At 35.8% G+C, this 19,756-nt stretch overlaps 1 protein-coding gene across 2 annotated transcripts; it reads left to right on the forward strand.

The window, feature by feature from the left end:
* The first annotated feature begins 852 nt into the window (after positions 1-852).
* Positions 853-12,520, forward strand: LOC143197859 (uncharacterized). Of its 2 annotated transcripts, XM_076406615.1 has the most exons (9): positions 853-978; positions 1,097-1,280; positions 2,239-2,613; positions 2,668-3,872; positions 3,929-4,225; positions 5,555-5,805; positions 5,864-6,789; positions 6,852-9,671; positions 12,366-12,520. In XM_076406615.1, the coding sequence occupies exons 1-9, from the start codon at positions 931-933 to the stop codon at positions 12,440-12,442; spliced, it is 6,183 nt and encodes a 2,060-aa protein (XP_076262730.1). In that variant the 5' UTR covers positions 853-930; the 3' UTR covers positions 12,443-12,520. The 2 variants fall into 2 exon arrangements, with proteins under 2 accessions (XP_076262730.1, XP_076262729.1); XM_076406614.1 differs by having other exon boundaries at positions 2,239-3,872.
* Positions 12,521-19,756: the final 7,236 nt, after the last annotated feature.

Raw genomic sequence — 19,756 nt, forward strand, 5'->3', positions numbered from 1 at the left:
CTAGATCTGGACAACACGGTAGATAAGGAAGCAATTCGAAGCCCAATTCATGGATTTTAACACGATGCATTGTCTTGGTGAAGCAGCACTTTCTATTTCTTTAAATGGGTTCTGTTGTTATCTTCAGAGGGGTTACTGGTTAACATTTGTATAAAACATTTTCAATATACATCAAAAATTATAATTGCAATTGCCTTAAATACTATAACACATTAAAATAAAATGTATTTCTGTAAGTAATTTTTCCTATTTAGTATTTATTTAGTATTTAATAAGTAAGAATTAAAAAAATTTATTTTGAAAATCGATATAGAAATGCTAAATTTAATTATACTGAACTGCATTACATACTAGAATTTTGATTTTTAAACTATTTTTAAACTTTGAAATACTATTTTTAAGTACAATTGGGAGTTGCATCTTGGTTAAGTAATATTCTTCCACATTTGTGTCTGTACACATCTAGTCTAAAATGCAAGAAACAAACACTCCTGTCTGTTGGTTTAATATATGTAAACCATTTCTTTTAAAATAATACTTCCTAAACTCTCCATACTGAACGTTCCCATATCGAAAAACAATATTTTTGTTGTGTCTTCACGCATGAAAAAATAATGTTTACCTAAACCAAAAATAGAACAAAAATTCTAAAATGTCCTACAAAATCTTAGACCGAACGAGAAGAAATCTGACGGGTTACTAGTGCTCCAACTCGACTTCCCATCCTGTCTTGTATATTGTGGAGTGATCACTCTCCAAGTTACCGTTATCAGCCTCATAACGGAAACGTAAGTTTCAAGTTATGTGAAGCTACCGGTTAACAATCTAATTATTATGATATGTAACCTAGGTTATCAACAATCTTTCAAAAAAAATTGTGTACGTCAAATATGTGATCGTTTCTCAAATGCAACGCAAAATTTTTGTAAAATGCTTCGAAAGTTGGTGCTGAATTTACCGAAGATCAACACCGCCAGCGTAAGTAGTCTAAATAGTATTACCAGATCAACATCAACAGATCCTGTGCTTTTCCGTTATAATCTCCAGCCGTTCCCATATAGAATAACACAATCTCATCCATCAATTATTATTACAGAAACATGCTATATGTACGATTCGTAGAAGAAACTTACGCTCACTATCACCAGTGACAAACAAGCTCGAAGCAATTGACGGGGTCTCCGAGTCGGCTTCATGCACTAAAATCGATCAAGCTTCTTCTCCTCCCTCGTTCAACCAACAACAATCAAGGACCTTATGCTACAGCAAAGAATATTACGGTAAATAAAAACTTTAGTAAAATTAAAGGGGTATTCTAGACTAGACACTTGAAAAACTTTTTTTTTCATACAATTGAAGTTCAGCCCTTTAGAAATATACTCTTAAAAGGGGATTTCAAATTTTAAATTATTTTCGGAAATATAGCATAGACAACTACTTCTATGGTGAAATGGTTTAAGCGTTTGGCTCTCAAACGCAGAGAGCCGGTTCAATTCCCGACGGCGACAATAAGTTTTTGTTGTTGTTTAGTTAAAAAAATTTTGAAATCACCTAGGCTAGGCTCAATCATTATTTCTTTATTTCTATTTTTTCTCATAAAAGCTGCACCCTTACTTGGACTAACCATTGTAATACTTAATAAAATAACTGCGTAATGTATTGAGTAAATATCTGACACTAAAAAGAGTAAAATAAAATATTTTAAAGAAAAAAATTGAACTGACTTCAAAAAATAAATAAGGAACTAACTAAAAATTAAAAAATAATTAAATTTAGATTTTTAACACGAGAAAAACCTTTTAAAAATATGTGCATAATAACCGTTGTAATAACTAAATTAAAATAAAAAAAAACCTTATTTAACCTGTTTACTAGACGTATTTCATATTCTACTATATACACACATACAGACATAAACACGTACAGACATCCTTCGAAACGAACACATATCCTTCAGTAACCATTGTTATTCTCATAAGGGTCATCAATTTTCATCAAACAACCTTCATTCAAAACAAAAACTGCTATAAAAGATACAATTAATCCTATAAATGTCCACCATGTGTATGTTTAGGTGCAAGATTCCATATCATTGACTATTAAAGGAAACCAGGCGTATACTTTTAAGGTTAAACTTTGAAAATATAAACAATTCTAGACTAGATTACCTCCTTATTGATATCTCTTAGTGTTATCTTTTCTCATTGATATCTTGATAACTAACAACCAGTCTTTTAGCACATAACAACAGTGAAAAAATTAAAGAAATAAAATGGCGCGAAGATCCCGGTATTCAGCCAGAAAAAGAAGTCAAAGAAGAGGCGGAAGAAACAATGTCAACGGCCGAGACAAATCAGTATGAAATTTTGGAGCAATACGAGTTGGAAGCCGCAAGACCCAGACCGGAGAAAAGTCAGGAACTCCTTCAAACCTTCCGACAGAGATATCAATCGCCGTTCAGCCATCTCCAGCCGGATCAGTTAAAGCCTTACGGGTCTCAGGATAATTTATATTCACCTTCATTAATTCGACCGACAAATTCGATCAAATATCCCAAGCGCCAGCTGAGAAGAGCCATACAAGAGAAGAAAGAGCTGGAGACCGTGAGTAGTGGTGAGTTAGAGTCAACGCAGCAACGGAATTATTCAACGTTTACTCGTGGTTCAGCTTCGACCATTAAGAGATTATCAACCTCGCCAACTTACATCACAAAAGAAGAGAGTAAATTCATAAACCAAACTAGTGAGAACAAACGACTACCATCCGCACCGAGTCAGAAGGAAAGGTTGATGAAGGAAATAGAGAGATTTTCGTCACAGCGTCAGTTCCCCCTCCACGATATCAAACAGCAAACGGATATTTGTCCGCCTCCGTTATTTACTTACTTCAACAAAGACCTGGATGACGCTCCAATTCAATTTTCCACCCCTCAAATGAGGAGAGAGCGTAAATTGAAGGAAAACTCGAACAGCAATCTGTATTATAAGGCGTCGTATTCCGACTTGGTCAAGCTGAGATTGAAAAAGGTCAGCAAAAAGGCTAATATAGTCGTAAACTCCAACTCCCACTCGAACCTTGAAACCAAGAACAGCAAGAGCTCTACGAATTTGCCCTTGACCGAAAAGAAATCGCAGCAGAAACTTTTGGAGCTATACAGGTCTGTTTCCGGTCAAAGATCAATAACTACCAGGCCAAAAATCGAGACGCCGTTACAGAAAATGCCTCCATATTGTATCGAGACGACACCTAAACCCTCTTCGAGCAAACTGGTCGAGTTCAAAAGCAATCAGAGGAACTATTCGAAATCCAAAAACAAGAAGCGCTCAAAGTCGAAGAAGAAAGACCGTGTGCGTGATTTCAATCCGGAATGCGAGGACATTTGTACCGAAAAAGTGAACAGAGCCAAGCGGGCGAAAGGTAGAAATATACCGTTCGAACCTCGAATTTGCGAGGATGAAAAGAAATCGTCCTCGGTATTTCTTCCCTCCAAGGTTAAACTAGCGGTTCCCTTCTGCACTCCCCGGCCGATATTTAAGGACTGTATACCCCCGAAGAAATGCCCTCCTAGAGCCGACGAGTGTCTAAAGATGGAACCGAAAGTTTTGCCGAAACTGCACGCTGGCGAGTGCCCTTGTATTGATCCGGAAGTACCCACCTACACTCCTAAACTGGAAAAACTAAACATGAAGTTCGAGGATCCTCCGAAGGTTGTTTGTCACCCCCCGCCTTGTCAAATCCCTAGGGCCGATGATGTGAATCCTCCGAGATATAAGCCACTAAAGGCCTACGTACCTGGAGATTGCGAGTGCATAGAACCGCCACCTATGACCGAAGTGAAGCTCAAGCGGCTACCTCGATGTCAACCAGACGAGGTAAAGAAAACAATTTTCTAAACACTTTAAACCGAAACCATTAACCTCTTTGACAGGTGTGTCGACCTGTTAGAGTGTGTCCGATCAAAGAAACCTGTCCTCCCAGAGCCGACGAATGTCTCGTAGTTGAACCGAAAATATTACCGCCCCTTAAGGGCGCCCCGTGTCCTTGCATCGACCCCCCGGCTCCTAAAGTTGCCCCCGCAATAACCAGGCTCAATCTGCACGTTCCAGAACCGCCCAGAGTCTGTAAACGGGACGTCCCATGTGGACAGAAAAAACGCGCGGACGATCATTTGAAGCTGCATAAGAAGAAACTACCTAAATTTGTACCGGGAGACTGCCCATGTGAGGTAATATTTCAGAAAATTCGCATCACATTTATTTAACTGTAAAAATCAGTTCTAATTTATTATTCAATCAACTGAATATGCCCATTGCAATGAGTTTCAGTTTTTCTGGCGTCCTGCAAAGTGTCTACACCTATAAGGCCACTGTTACATCTTTGTTTGTTGAAAATCGTCTTCGGCAAAAGAACTTTGTGACTTTCAACTTTGTGACCAACATTTTTTCTTCCCTGAATCAATTTTCTCTGATGAAGTTATGCAATAATGGGGTACTCTAGTCTATAAATCATTTTTTCACATATTTTATATCATAGAATTTAAAGTTTAGCCGTTAAAATTTTCCCTTAGGAGGATATTTCAGGAAATTTAAATTATTTTCGGAGATTGCAGCAGATATTGCAGCAGATGGTATAGAAGAATGCTTAGAGAAAGCTCACACCAAATTGCAAATAAATCGGTTCAGTAGAAGTAATTTTGATTCAAAATGCCGCGGATTAAATGCGTCGTCACTAAAACACTAATTAACTACCAGGTCTACCGGAAAGTCAAATTTACTAAAGATGTTATGTCTATGTCAAACTAGATATGATAAGTTTTTGCCAAACTTGAATGAAAATATAAATATTTCAAATCATTTTGACCAGTAGTTAGGGAAGTCCCATCATGTGTGAAATGAAAAACAGAATCTAAGACCAAGCAAAGTCTAGAGATAATATTCAATAGTCAATAAGCTACCTCTATTATTTTATTCTTATACAGATACTGCAAGATTATCATATCCTAGTAAGTTCTTATTTTTATTGCTTATTACTTTATTAACATTAATCTATTTTTCGAAAGCAAAAATAGTATTTCTTTTTTTGTCAAATATATATATATATATATATATATATATATATATATATATATATATATATATATATATATATATATATATATATATATATATTAACTAAAACTACCATAAAAGTGACTAATAAATCAGTTTAATTTTTGAAAAATGTCTCTTTGAATGCAATAAGGTCGGAGGACATTGGAATCAAATGCTTCTGAACTATCAATACAAATAAAATAAAACTAGAAAAAATAAACCTATAATATATTAGAGCTCAAAAGTACTCTTCTTTTTACTACCAAAAGTACATTCTTTGACGTGAAATTCTTATGGTATTTTGATAATAAAATACCATAAAACTTATTAATAAGTTCTTATTAATGAAGGTCGGATTCTCTTTGGAGGCAACCTACGTCAGATGTTAATTATCAATTAAAATCAAATAAAATTGGAGACAAAATGTGTACTAGGCGACACTCATGTTTTTGTTACGATACTAGGATAAACCCATGTTGGACTGGAAAGTGAAGAGGTTAGAATGTATTGACGAACCTCAGGACTGTGTGGTGCCAGATCCGTGCAATGTATTCCCTCGGGCAGACTGGGGCTGCTGGAAATACGATCAGTATGAGTGCGCGGAGGTTGACGAAAAATGTATCGAGAAGGACATGTCCTGTTTGCCGCCAGAGCCAAAAAAGAAAGACCCATGCGACAAGAACCCCTGTAAAAATAAGGGACTGATAGAAATCAGGTCCGGAAAACCCTACTTCAAATTATTAAAAATAAATAAATTCATATGAATGTTTTAGGTACATGCCAAAAAGAAAATATAGCAACACTGGAAGCTCCATGAAACTATACCAGACCGTTAAAGCTCAGAAAAACAACGACCATATAAAAACAACCGCGAATTACAAACCACCCTTTATACCAAAAAAATCTGCGTCTACCAAGACAGTTAAAAGTAATTCGCCTGAAACCAAGGTCCGTGACACACCATCAAAGAAATCGGAAAAGAGACAATCACTGAGAGCTGATATAATCAGGCTTCTGAATAGTTTGGATAAAGGAGCCACCAATGAGGATTATCTTCTTTTTACGCCGAAGACGTCCGATCAAATCGATTACGAATCGATACAGAAAAAAATAGCCAGCGAAACGATGCTGTTGGATAGTAAGAGGAAGATGAGCACCTTGAAGACCGACACGAAGAAATCGAAATCCGTATTAACGATAGCTTCCAGGGCTATTTCCACGACGAAGATAGTATCGAAGAACGAGAAGGATATCAAGAAGGAGAAGCATCGAAACGCTAAAAGGAAATGCAAGAACATCAAACCAACCATAAAAGCGTTGATGTGTAAGAAAGCGTGTCCCACACTACAACTCTGCCCGAAACCTGGTAGGGAGCATCGTCCCAGTTGCAAGGTGGAACGGGTACCGGTCTGTTGTGAGAAAGAAGAGACTCCGTACGCGTCATATTCCGATACAATCCAAGAAAGTATCCGGCCATACACCAACACTCCTCAGTTTACCTGCAACAGAACTCAGTACGGGTTTTATCCGAACTTCAAGAAGGAATTCGATCCGTTCGACCAAAAGAAGGACAAGAAAAAGCACTTTAGTACTTCGAGCTTGACCGACTGTACTCCCATGCACACAACGAAAACGCCCGAAAAACCCGCAGGAGGTCTGTTAGGAACCAACAAACCACTACTGGATTCGTCATCGAAAGGTAAGGTAAGACAATATGTTTGTAAATACTTCTCCATAGTCAATGGTCAACTTTCTTTCAAGCATCAGTGATGTCAAACGTCCGATCGACGAAGACATTGGCGCCATACCATCAACGTCCATTATCAACGAAGATCTTCCAAATAAAGAGGCCAGTGGCTTGTCCCAAACCGGCCTCGAAAATATGCGAAAAGAAAACCGAGCAAAAGAAACCGCTGAAGGTCGAATGTGTGCAACCGGATGGCAAAGAACCCACACCTCGACGCTGTTGTTACAGGGAACCCATCCACGCTAACGTTAAGAGGAAAGTGGCGCCGTTTCCAGCATTCTCCGACTGCCTGGACGAGGAAATGGAGGATATACTCACCGAATGTCCCCTGGATAAAGAAAAATACCTCCGTATGCAACCCCGGTTCATGAACCCTCCCAGCAAACCGTTTTCGTTGAAGCCTCCACCACCCGTCCAAGGAAAATTGGATCTCCTCAAAGAACAGGCATGTATACGCGAAAAGTTATGCGTGAAGAACGAGGGTCTCACTCAGTATTGCACCGACTTTGGAAAACCGATTCCCCTGATGAAGTCCAAGAAGATATTCGTCGAGCGAAACCCGGACTGCGAGAAAATCGAAAAGCTGAAACGAATTGGCAGATGGCCCCCATTCACGCTGAGACAAAACCGAAAGATGTGTTCGTTGGCTTCGACCCATTCCTACTGCAACGTTCGACACATGAGCACAATGGGTTTAAATACCATGCGAGAGGTGGAACGAAACACCAATAATGAAGGACGTAGAGTGTACATCAGAAGTTACTACGCCCTTGTAAATACCACGGAGAAAGCTCTATGTCTGGAGAACGAAAAACGGCTAAAAGAGTATGTTCAAAAAACGTTTCCAGAGATAAATGAAAGAACAAAAATTGTACATCTACGAAACAATGAATGGAACTTGGAGGATTTGAAGAAACACGATGAAACATACATGACCAGACGAGCTAAACGATTTTATACTACTTACAAGACAAAACAGAGAAATGCCCTGAGGAAATTATTCAAAAACCTGCAACATCCGCGACATTTCTCCCAAAACGGTTGTTTAAGAAAAGCGACTCAGTTGGAGGCGGATTTTAAGTTTCTCCATAAAGCGAGAAGTAATAGTTACGAAGCAAGTTCCAATAATTGCGATGGAAGAAATAAAAGGAAGACAAATGAATCTGAAAGAAATACCCGAAAACGGAGAAAAAACAAACTGTTAAACAATAACGTGTCCAAGTGTGTTCAAAAAGCAGAAAAACTGCAGATGGAGAACATGAAGTTCCTCCAGCCTCAGTACACGGTGATGCCCGAAACTCCGAGTTCGATACAAGAATATCCCTGTCAGGAAAACATAGATCTCACCGTAGGACTTGAATATTACAAATGTCGACACGGTTTGCGAAACGAAGGAATAACCTTGGACTGCAGCAGCTTCAACGAATACCTGAACAATCCAAACTACGGGAATTTTAAATTTTCTACGGACGATCAAGTACGACAACATTTGGGGGAAGTCAAAACCAAAGAGTCCAGCAGCAATAACTCCGAAAAACTTGGCACGATGGTAGAACAAAACAAAACCCAAAACATCAAGCCGGAAACCTGCGATCCTCAATCAACCGTCGAGTTTTTAGTACAAGAGCATCGGGTTCAGTCACCCCAAGAAGCCACTGTTTGTTGTAAGGTATTGGAAAAACGCAGCAGGACTAAAACTAAACAAAATCCTAAAAGTAAAATATGCGATGAGGACAAGAAAAAGATCGAAAATCTCTGTCTGGAGAACTGTATGAAGAACATTCCGTGTAATTTACCGGAAGAGGATAAAGTTCGGATGTGTAAGAAAGAATGCAGGAAGATATTTGAGGATAAAGAGGACAACGGAAACGTTGATACATGCTCCGAACCCAAAGTAAAACAGAAAGTTATATACAAGTGCAATAAACCGAAACCTCCCAAAGTTTGTGTCGTCCCGAAACCAGACTGTCCCGATTTGAATGAAGAGGAACTGCAAATAACACCGAAAAAATGCGAGAAATTCGAATTCAAATGCGATCCGAAACCTACCGCGGTCATATGCCGACCGAAATTATCAAAATCGAACAGTTTCTCGCAGATAGAAACGTTCTTCCAGAAAGTCGTGAATTATTTTAAAGCTAGGCCCAACTGTCCCGCACCGGGCGATTGGAAAAAGAAAGCTTTACGTGACAAGGCGGAGAGAGCAGCTACCGCGGCCGGCTTGGTGGTGGTCGATCCGAAATGTTTGCCCGACAGTATTCTTAGAACCGTTAAAACTACACCCAAAAAGATCTGCAAGACGTGTCCTGACCCCTGCGACAAAAAAGACATCCAGATCGAGAGTAAAAAATCCAGCTGTCCGCCAGCGTCGACTAAACTCGCAAGGAGAACATTCAGCACGGTGTTCCTGCCCGTCCGGACATTTTCCAGCAGCGTGAGCTACAAGAACTTGGAGGAGATCAACAAGATGTTGGAGGAGGAAGAGGCGAAGAAGAAACAACTGAAAATCAAGGAGACGAACTTGAATTTCAGGAGGGAACTAGGGGTGGCAGTGGAGCAGAAGGATTCTAAACTGTTAGAAGCTCTTGAAATGTCTGTCGATTTAGAACTGAACAAGCCAGTGCAACTGTCCAATTTATACCGTTCATCTAAATGTTATCCGAAGACCTACTTTGGATACTCCGATATCATTCCAAGTAGAGAAAATATACTAGAAAAGGCATGGAGGGTGTCCATTGAAACATACACAAGAAACAACGCACCGAAAACGTTTGAATTTTTCAATGAGTTCTTCACCAGAGTAGAAAATTCCATTCAGAGTATCGAAGATTTGGGTAAATAAACAGTAACTCAATTTTAATGTTACTTTATAAGCAGTAAGTCAATGTTGTGTCAATTGATTGATGCTCCTTATATGAAATGTGTATGAATTATAACTTCATTGATTGGTGAAATTCGACTGTCTGAAGCGTATGTAAATCTTTTACCGTTCTAGGTTAGATGCTGGGAAAGTTAAATGTATCTTTACGATCTGAATGATTAAACTAGACCATGTGGCAATTAGGCAATAATTAGGCAGCAGAAATAATTTTTTACAAAGGGAATTTCTTGAAACTAATACTTGAAAAGATACTTGGAAATATAGAAATGAATAACTGCAGTTAAAAGGTCAATTGGAAAGTCCCCAGACTACCATAGTAAAACACATTTTTTGGCAAATTTAGTTTTTTTACTCAACATAATTCCCTTCAAGGGTGATGCACTTATTATAGCGACTGTTGCGTTTTCCCATGCTTTTGAGCGAGTTCATCGTGTGCAGTCCACTCGGATGACTATCGATTAGACTTCGGAGTGAAATGATGGAGCCATGTTTCATCCATTGCCACATATCGATGCAAAAACTCAGGTTTATTACGCTTGATCATCTGCAAACACTGCTCCGAATCATCAACTCGTCGTTATTTTTGCTCAAAAGTGAGCTCGCACAGCATCCACTTTGCATAGAACTTTCTCATACCCAAATATTCGTGGATGATATGATGTACACATTCAGTTAATATTTTTAGTGTCTGCTATTTCATTCAATTTCAATTTACGGTCTTTCAAAATCATTTTGTGGATTTTTTAAATGTTCTCTTCGGTAAGAACCTCTTTTGGGCGTCAAATGCGTACACCGTCTTCGGTACTCCTTTCACCACGTCTAAACTCAGCATACCAATCCTTAATGGTTGATTTTCTTGGGGCAGTATCCGGAAACTCTGCATCAATCCAAATTTTTGCTTCGACTGAATTTTTCCCTTCAAAAAGCAATATTTTATCAACACGCAAAATTCCTTTTTGACCATTTTTTTCGCAATAACAAAAGTTGCTTCACTCAAAATGCTATAATGAGCAAAGTAATGATTCGACAGAACTAATAAACATATATGTGTCAGGCCAGAGACTTTTCAATTGACCTGTTATAATTGGGACTCTTTTAGTATAGTTTCCCTTAATTTTAACATGCTTACTCTAACAATTCTCCAATTATTAGATACCAACATAAATTTCCTTCTATTTCCCATTCCATTGATAAAGAACGATTTCCACTCAATTACTTTCTTGAGAACCAGAAGCTAAATTTGATAAATAAATGGAATTTTTATGCAGGATTTCTTGAACTATATCATCGGGTTTGCTGTCTTCTTCAAATATGTCTTCTTTTTCAGTTTTTTTTTCAAGCAATTTTTGATCATCCAGTTGATCCAGAAATGTGCATTAATATTTCGAGTTTTTGTGTTATGATTTTAAAGATAATCTACACACTAACTTCGTATCCCTTGTTCATTTTCTGAACATGAACTCGTTTCGAAACCTTCGGTGTATTTGGGGTTAGATTCACACCATTCTTTAGTATTGTTGAAAACTCAAATCTCAACCATACAAAAAAAATTGTTAATCTCGTCGCACTTGAGCTTTTCCTTGTTTCAAAGTTGGCAAATATCATTCATATTCAAAAGTATCATTATGTTGTTATGACAAAATATAATCAAATGATGTTGATTCTTTGATTCTGCTGTTGATGTATAGATGATGCTCCGCAAGGCTATTGAACAACGTAGTAATAGAAATGCAGAATTAAGTAAATTAACTACTATAAAAGACCTATAGAAGACCTATATAGATTTGTAACGTAATCTTTATGTTTTTAAAATCTTTTGTTCTTAGTAAGGCTCCTCCTTGTGCATTTTCGCGTGTCGAGGAAATCTTGAAGTTCCTTCTGAAGCACCCACCGTATTTTAATATCAGTAAGGCATCCCTTTTTCATTCGTTCTCTGCTCCATATACTTCAAGTCCTAGTGAAATCGTTCACCATACTCTTAACTCATATCTAACTTATTATCTTAATTATATCCGACGAAAATAACTTTCTTCGCCTGTACTACTGAGAGGTCTGGTATATCTGAAGCAATTTCAATCTTTGGGGAGTGATTTTAACCTCTACTTTATATGCAGCTGTGGTACACTTTTATCTCTGTTATCTCATAGACCCAAAAAGCAGGGGAATTTGGTAACCCAGCTGGTTGTTTGAACAACATGCATATAATTTTAAAATCGCCTCGCAGCTGCGAACCATTATTTTTATATTTTAATTTGAAAAGAGCTTAATCCAACTTCTTGTAGGATTCTTTGAAGTATACGGAATGACCATTAGGAACAAATGCATAAAAACCATTATGTAGCAGAACTGCTTCAAGGCTTCTTATAGATGAATCTAGGACAAAACTCCGTCGTGTTCCCTCATATTCATAATGCCCCATTAAATCTTCTGGATACCTTGGAAGTTTTTTCATAGTATTTTCATTATAATCACACCAAAATACAAAGAAATCAGTTGAAAATACTCTAGCAGCTTTTATTGCATACCTGTGTAATCTTTCAATCAACTCACTTCGTTTTTCAATTTTATGACAATACAAAAAATATATTTTATCTTTAAATGTATGTATGTTTCTAAAGAATATATTAAATTTAGTTTTTTATTCCAGAGAAACTGAAGACAGAAAATGTTCTACGTGAACTGGAAGAATTCCTTGAAAAAAACTCAAAGAAAAATAAAAAGTAAACATCAATTATCATGTAATTCATCTGCCAATATGTCAATTGTCGTTAAATAAATATATATGCTGTTGGTGACATATAATTGTGATTTTTCTGTTACCAAAACAAAATACCTTACTAGTTTTCCTTCTTTACAGTTAAAAATTTAAGAACGTCCAAAATATTTTTTTTCAAAAATAAGCATTACTTCAAAATTATTATATTCGATTACATGAACGCTGCTATAAAATATAAATAAATAATACTAATAATTTAATAAATATTTATTATGTAAAATTATTTTAAAATCATTACATCTAACTACAACTAATTATAAAAAGTAAATACATGTAGGAATTTACGCGCAAAATAGTGAGAAAACATACTAGACGTTCAAATCCAGAAAAAAATCCAGCCAAACATCAATCAACTCCGTCGTGAAAAAGTGTCAAATACTTGTTTTGATGGTTAAATAAATATAACCTTTGGAATTAACCAAATTCCAAAAACAACATAAAAAAATACCAGTTTTTAAAGTAATTTCTATATATTAATATGTGCATAATGTATATATATATATATATATATATATATATATATATATATATCTTAAAGTATCTTTTTACCAATGAGGCTTTATCTGGACTGAATCTACTGTTAATGTGGGCTCCGAACCACATTAACGACGGTATTCGACATTAAGCCTACCGCCTGGCGAATGACTTAGAAAGAACTTAGAAATCATCCCAGAAGACATCCGGTCTTACCCAGCCTGGTTACTGGCGTGACTGGGATCAATTTCGTTGTCGGATTGTGCACTCTTGCCAAAGGACAATCACAAATGTTAAACGATCACAAACATACATTTAAGACCATGGCCAAGCAGGATTCGACCAGCGACTATCGCAACAGTAGGAGGACCGTCCTGTCACCTTTACCGGCCAAACAAGTTGGCAAAGGGGGTGAGGGGGTCTACAAATTTGACAAAATCGATTTTTTTTATACTCTTATCCTCGAAGGATATGCTCTTAAGAGGATTTTTCAAGATTTTCGGAGATATGGCACTAAAACACACATGAAAGTTTTCTTTAAGCAATTAGACCAACTAAATTGGGACCTCCTTATGAAGAATAATAAATTATGGCGGATCAAGGGGGTCTTTCACCAGCTTCCAGATATCAATAACATTAGTAGATTTAAAGCGAGTATCCCCGCTCGTCTGCCGATAGGGCATTGTAGACTTACTTACAAATACTTGTTAAAAGGTAACGCTCACCCCTGTGTGATCAATGTTAGACTCAGCTGAGCGTCAGGCACATCCTACTAGCCTGTCATAAATATGTAGTTCTAAGCAGCAACTCGGGATGCCGAAGTCATTGAAGCAACTGGTCCAACTTGAGCAATTAGACTTGCTGATGGACTTTTTCGCAGTCACCTCCCTGCACCGCCCTGATGGACCTGCTCCATCACTTATAACATGCACTGAGAAATGATTTTTTTTATATCCTTTTAAGCTTTAATTTGATTTCCTAAATGTTTTGCCTTTAACTTATTTTACATTTTATTTGTGCTAAACATTGTTAGCGTTATATTATATGTTATATATTTACTGTATTGTATATTGTATTTAAATTAAATACTACATTATAATTAAATATTACCCTAAATAGCCGAAGAGACCGATGGGCTGTAAAAAAGAAATAAAATAAATAATAATGAAAACGAAGCTTTAAAGGCGTTTTTCTCGATATCACTTTTTTCAAGAAACTACATATCCCAAGTTCTACTGAAATGATTTAGTGAACGATGAAATTTGGTATGAGCCTTCTCTATACATTGTTCTATGATACAAAGAATTTTTACTAATCGGATTTTTTTTGTTGAAACTACACTTTTTTCACAATTTAAACATTACAAAATTATTAAACTCAATAATATTTCAAACGTTCTAATGTACTGTAAGAAAAACCTATATTTCTTGGTAAATAAAATATAAATATTCAACAAAACAATATAATGATCACTGTGTTGCTCATACTCTTCGAGAGACTATAAGAATCTATATCATTTCTAGCCAAGGCGCCGACCTTATGACTATTTGTATTCACATTTCTTATATCAAGTTTACTTTAAAACTGTTTCTTTGATATTCGGTAATTTTCTTCTTTCGAATTTGCTTGCTACGCAGTAATATAATAACTATTTTTGAAATAAATATTGTTGGCACAGTCTGTCGTACTGTGTAGGGTATTTATAGTATTGCCGAACGGATAAAAGTCGTCTTTGCTCTATTTTACTAAAGTAAATATGTCTACCTGTCTAGACGGTATATTGTTTTTTCATCCTTGGCAATTATTTTAAGATCAGCTTTCAACCTGTCATATTCTACATTAATTAATACTCTAATACGCTATAATAAGTTTTAGAATCCTTATGATAGTTGGGAATAATTTGATGATATTACTGAAATTCATGTCTCAAAATAGAACGGAGAACGATATTGTAATAAAAACGAATTTGTACTATCTGGTTTCCGATTTTATTAGTCTATTTTTTCAGATACAAAGAACTATTAATTACACTAAATAACAACGAAAATATTTGCAACTATAAAATGATTTTTTTTTCTAGTAGTCTAATTTAATTTTGATTTGGAAACAAAAGGAAGAAAAATATAAACTAAATATTTAGCATAAAGCCAACAGTAGAAAAAGATGAACCCCCAAAAAAACTTGTATTGATTTGTGAAAAGGTATTTGACAGAGTAAGAAGAAAAACACTCAATTGGTGTGTTGACTTGTTGAATGAGAGAGACAACTCTCAACAACAAAGTTGGGGGACACAAGATAGATAAAGAAATACATATGGCAAGTAAGGAAGCAAAGGAAAGACATAAGAAGGTGAAAGAAATGGAAGGAATTTATACATGTAGCAAGAGAGAATAGACTATAGATAAAACACATCTACGTCACTATTTAATTTCAATTTAGGGGAAGCTTATTCACATTCTTTTATAGTTAATATCGTTAAAAATATAAAATTCAGTAAACTCCCATCTCATATCATGATTATTTTTCAATAATTTAATATGAACATAATGTTATATACTAGTTTTTTGAATTTTTCGTATATTTTTGGAATATGTCATTTAAATGTTAACACTACTTAAATGAAACATATTTTACTACAATTCTTTTTAAATTTCCTGCTATGAATATTTAAGAAATGCCCTCTGGTGACAAAACAAGTATAAATTTTGGTCCATTTTTGGTTCTCCTTCCATGTCTCACCAACAACAAACATTAATTTAATACTGTTTTAATACTGTTATTGGTTTATGTTTTTTCTTGTTGTTCGGTTTCGAGATGAAAAAAGAGTATTATAAACCCAGTTGTTTTTGAAAAAAATATATAGTTAAGGAGATATATTTTTGAGTCCCCTTATTACCAGCTGAGGTTTATTTGGACTGGACCTAATGCTCAACGTGGGCTTCAAACGAAGATATTCATTCACCCTTACTCAGCCTAGTTTTGGACAATTACAAACATACATTTACGACCACATCTCAGCAGGATTCGAATACGCATCTATTGCAACGGTGGTAGACTATCCTGTCGACTTGACCACCACACCAAATAACCAGGCTGGGTAAAACCGGATGTCTTTTGGGATGATTTCTAAGTTGCTCACTCGCCAGTCGGTAGGCTTAATGCCGAGTACCGTGGTTCGGAGCCCACGATAAACTGTAGGTCCAGTCCGGACAAACCATTATTTGGTAAAAGAAGACTTTAAAATATATATGAAGGAAATACAGGAGGTTACCAAATTATTAGGGACAGTACTCGTATTTATGTAATTTATAATTTATTATATTTGTTTGATTAAACGATGCCTCTTTAAAAGGTTATTTCTTAAATAGGTACTAGTATAATTATTATTGTATTTGTAAAGTGGAAACAGATTATACGCGCGTCATTTATTAATTGTGTGACGTTTCTTCTCATTCAGTCATTGTCCGCTAAAATGTGCGTATTGCTATATTATAATTCCATTACTTTTAACGAATTTTGTATCCAAGACATTGTTACTGCACTCCACACATTCATTTCAAAGCAAATCATATTGTCAAATGTAACAAAAAATCATCAAAGAATCATCAGACCTCGTACCGATCGAAAAATCAGAAACATCTGGTTAGTGTCATGGTTAGTGTCATCAGTTAGTGACCTGTTATCTGTGTGGTCTTAGCCAAAGCGATTGGACGCCTATATATTGCAGAAGGGCCACTCGGCTTTTACCGCAGAATAATAAATTGTTCCCTGACGATAACAGTTACAGTTTTATGCATGATTCGTCACATTGTCACAAAAAAGTGTTACTGCATATTTGGCGAAAAAACGCTGTTTTATTTTGGACAGGGAATTCACCAGACATTAATTCCATAGAAAACACGTGGGAATTAACCAAACGGGCAATTGAAAAATAAATGTTTACCATCAGGCAGTAGTTAATTGAAATTCTCATCAGAGAATGGCATCACTACAACAAACTCCAAGAAGATGCGAAAACATTTATTGAGCTCTAACAGCAGCAAAGAGTGGAATCACTAAATATTAATTATAAAAAATTCTATGAAAAATTAATTCTATGATTTTGTATATTTTTTGTAGTTTTCATGCTTTCAATATATAACAGATACAAATAAAATTCATATAAGAGACCTACAGCTAATCATTTGTTACAGAAATCCAAGTAAATTAGAAAATTAAATAACCTCTGTATATATAATAGCTCACATTTATACGGCCAAAGATTTTTACCTTTTAATTTCCTTACGAATACCTTATATATATATATATATATATATATATATTTAAAATTTATTTTAATATCTCTTTTTATCAACTAAGAGTTTACCTGGACTGGACCTACAATTTAACGTAGCCTCCGAACTACAGTCCTCGGCATTAAGGCTACCGACTGGCGAGTGATCAACTTAGAAATAATCCCAGAACACATCCGGTCTTACCCAGCTTGGTTATTGGCGTGACTGCGGTCGTTTTCTTTGTCGGATTTTACGCTCTTTCCTAGGACATCCATAAATATTAAACAATCACAAACATAAATTCACGACCATGTCCCAGCAGGATTCGAACCCGCGACAGTCTCAATAGTAGTTGGACCATCCAGCCGCCTTTACAACTGCGCCAACCAAGCCGGCCCCATATATTTTAAAACGTTATTAGAAAATAGTTGTGTCCATTTATTTTGCGAGTATTACAAAATAAACTACTCTTTGATCACTTCTGACCACTCAGTCCTGTTGTCAATATAAAGCAAAAACTATTCTGACACTTTTTACGGGCTAATATTAAATTTCGCAAATATCGTCATATCCCAGGCCCAATAAATATTCCGAGGGAGCGATAGGCGAGGCCCCACGTAACATCAACAACAAGAATTTATTTATTAAATCAAATTTTTTGCCCTTTTCAAGTGTCCGAATAATGTTTCGTAAATGGAAAAATGGCTTATTGATTTCTAATATATTTGCCGCGCAAAAATTTATGGGCCTTATCAGCACAAAGGTGTGGAGAGAGATTTTCCGAACGCCAGTAATATTATTTTCTAAGAAGTTCCGCATCCACAGTAGAATTCCTAGTAGAATAGTTGAAAGGTTATTACCGATATGAAGGTGGAATTTTAAAGATTGTATTGAGTCAAAATACATTTTGCTACTTTAGGATCACACACTGAGCGATGATGCAATTTTATAAGGGATTTTTTTATTAAAACTAAAATGAAAAATAAAAATAGGAATTTTTAATTTAGGTTAATTTTGTAAGAAATACTTTTATTTCTTGGTAAATAAAATACAAAATCCACAAAATGATTTTGAATGTCCGTAAGTTGAATCGAATAGCTGACACTCTAAAGATATGAACTGAATGTGTACATCATATCATTCCCGAATACTTGGGTATGGGATAGCTCTGTGCAAAGTGGGTGCCGCGCGAGCTCACTTTTGACCAAAACAACGATAAGTTGATGATGATCAATCGTAATAAACCCAAGTTTTTGCATCGACATGTGACAACGGATGAAACATGGCTCCATCATTTTACTGCAAAGTCCAATCGACAGTCATCCGAGTGGACTGCACACGATGAACCCTCTCCAAAGCGTAGGAAAACCCAACAGTCTGCTGGCAAGGTTATGGCGTCGTCTGTATTTTGGGATGCACATGGAATAATTTTCATTGACTACCTTGAAAAGGGAAGGACCATCAACAGTGACTATTACATAGCGTTATTGGACAGTTTGAAGGACGAAATTGCCAAAAAACGGCCGCATTTGAAGAACAAGAACGTGCTGTTTCACCAGGATAATACACCGTGTCACAAAACAGCGAAAACGATGGCAAAAATCAATGAATCGCTCTCAAAAGAATGCTCGCTGGGAAGAAATTTTTGTCGAATGGTCGCCGCAACTGAGGCCTATTCTGAAGCAAAGGACAAATCGTACTACAAAAATGGTATCGAAAACTTGGAGGGTCGCTATAATGAGTGTATAACCCTTGAAGGGAATTATATTGCCAAATAATGTGTTTTACTATGGTATGACGAGGACATTTTAATTGACCTGTTACGGTAAATTGTTTTCATATTTTGTTATTTTGGGTAATTAAATTATTACCTGGTTTTCTTCATTTCGTTTCAATAAATATGCTTGCAATGAAATCAGACTGCCAATTCTTCATATTACCTAGGAAGCATTAATTTTAAGCGAAAATTTAATATAAGGCTCTATAAGTTGATGAATACGTTTCATTCGTTCATACTACATAATTTATTAAGTTATTACATCTACTTAAGACTTAAAGGGAATTATTTTGAATTAAAAAAATTCCAAAAAACAACCGTTTTACTATGGTAGGCCGGGGACATTTAAACTGATCTGTTATAGAGGAACTTGGTCTTATATATAGGAAATTATGACGCCAAATTACCAGTTATTTTAGCGACTGGTATGATGTATTTAGACAACAACAAAAGCAAACAGAAATATCAATGCAATATCTAAATATATTAATGCAGAAAAATCTAGAAAATGCAACTCAGTGTCCACAAAATATGTATCTACTTATAAATCAATGACCATTGACTCTACTAAATATTGAAATTGCAAAACTTGACATATTAACAAAAAGAATTAAGAAATTAAATTATTTTTAATTCTAATATAGTGTTTTAAAATATATCTAGTAAAATTGATTTACCTATTTATATGTTATAGTAATATAGCGTGTTCGAAAGATAACCGTCAATAAAACATACTC

Source organism: Rhynchophorus ferrugineus, unplaced genomic scaffold (assembly GCF_030347505.1).
Source record: "Rhynchophorus ferrugineus isolate W39M unplaced genomic scaffold, kcgeb_rfMv2 rfM6, whole genome shotgun sequence".
Taxonomy (NCBI): domain Eukaryota; kingdom Metazoa; phylum Arthropoda; class Insecta; order Coleoptera; family Curculionidae; genus Rhynchophorus; species Rhynchophorus ferrugineus.

Excerpts from the sequence above, each read along its gene's own strand:
- LOC143197859 (XM_076406614.1), top strand. The coding sequence starts at position 931 with ATGCTTCGAAAGTTGGTGCTGAATTTACCGAAGATCAACACCGCCAGC. Across the intron at positions 1,281-2,238 it reads CTACAGCAAAGAATATTACG|CACATAACAACAGTGAAAAA; the intron begins GTAAATAAAAAC and ends CCAGTCTTTTAG. Across the intron at positions 4,226-5,554 it reads CGGGAGACTGCCCATGTGAG|GATAAACCCATGTTGGACTG; the intron begins GTAATATTTCAG and ends TTACGATACTAG.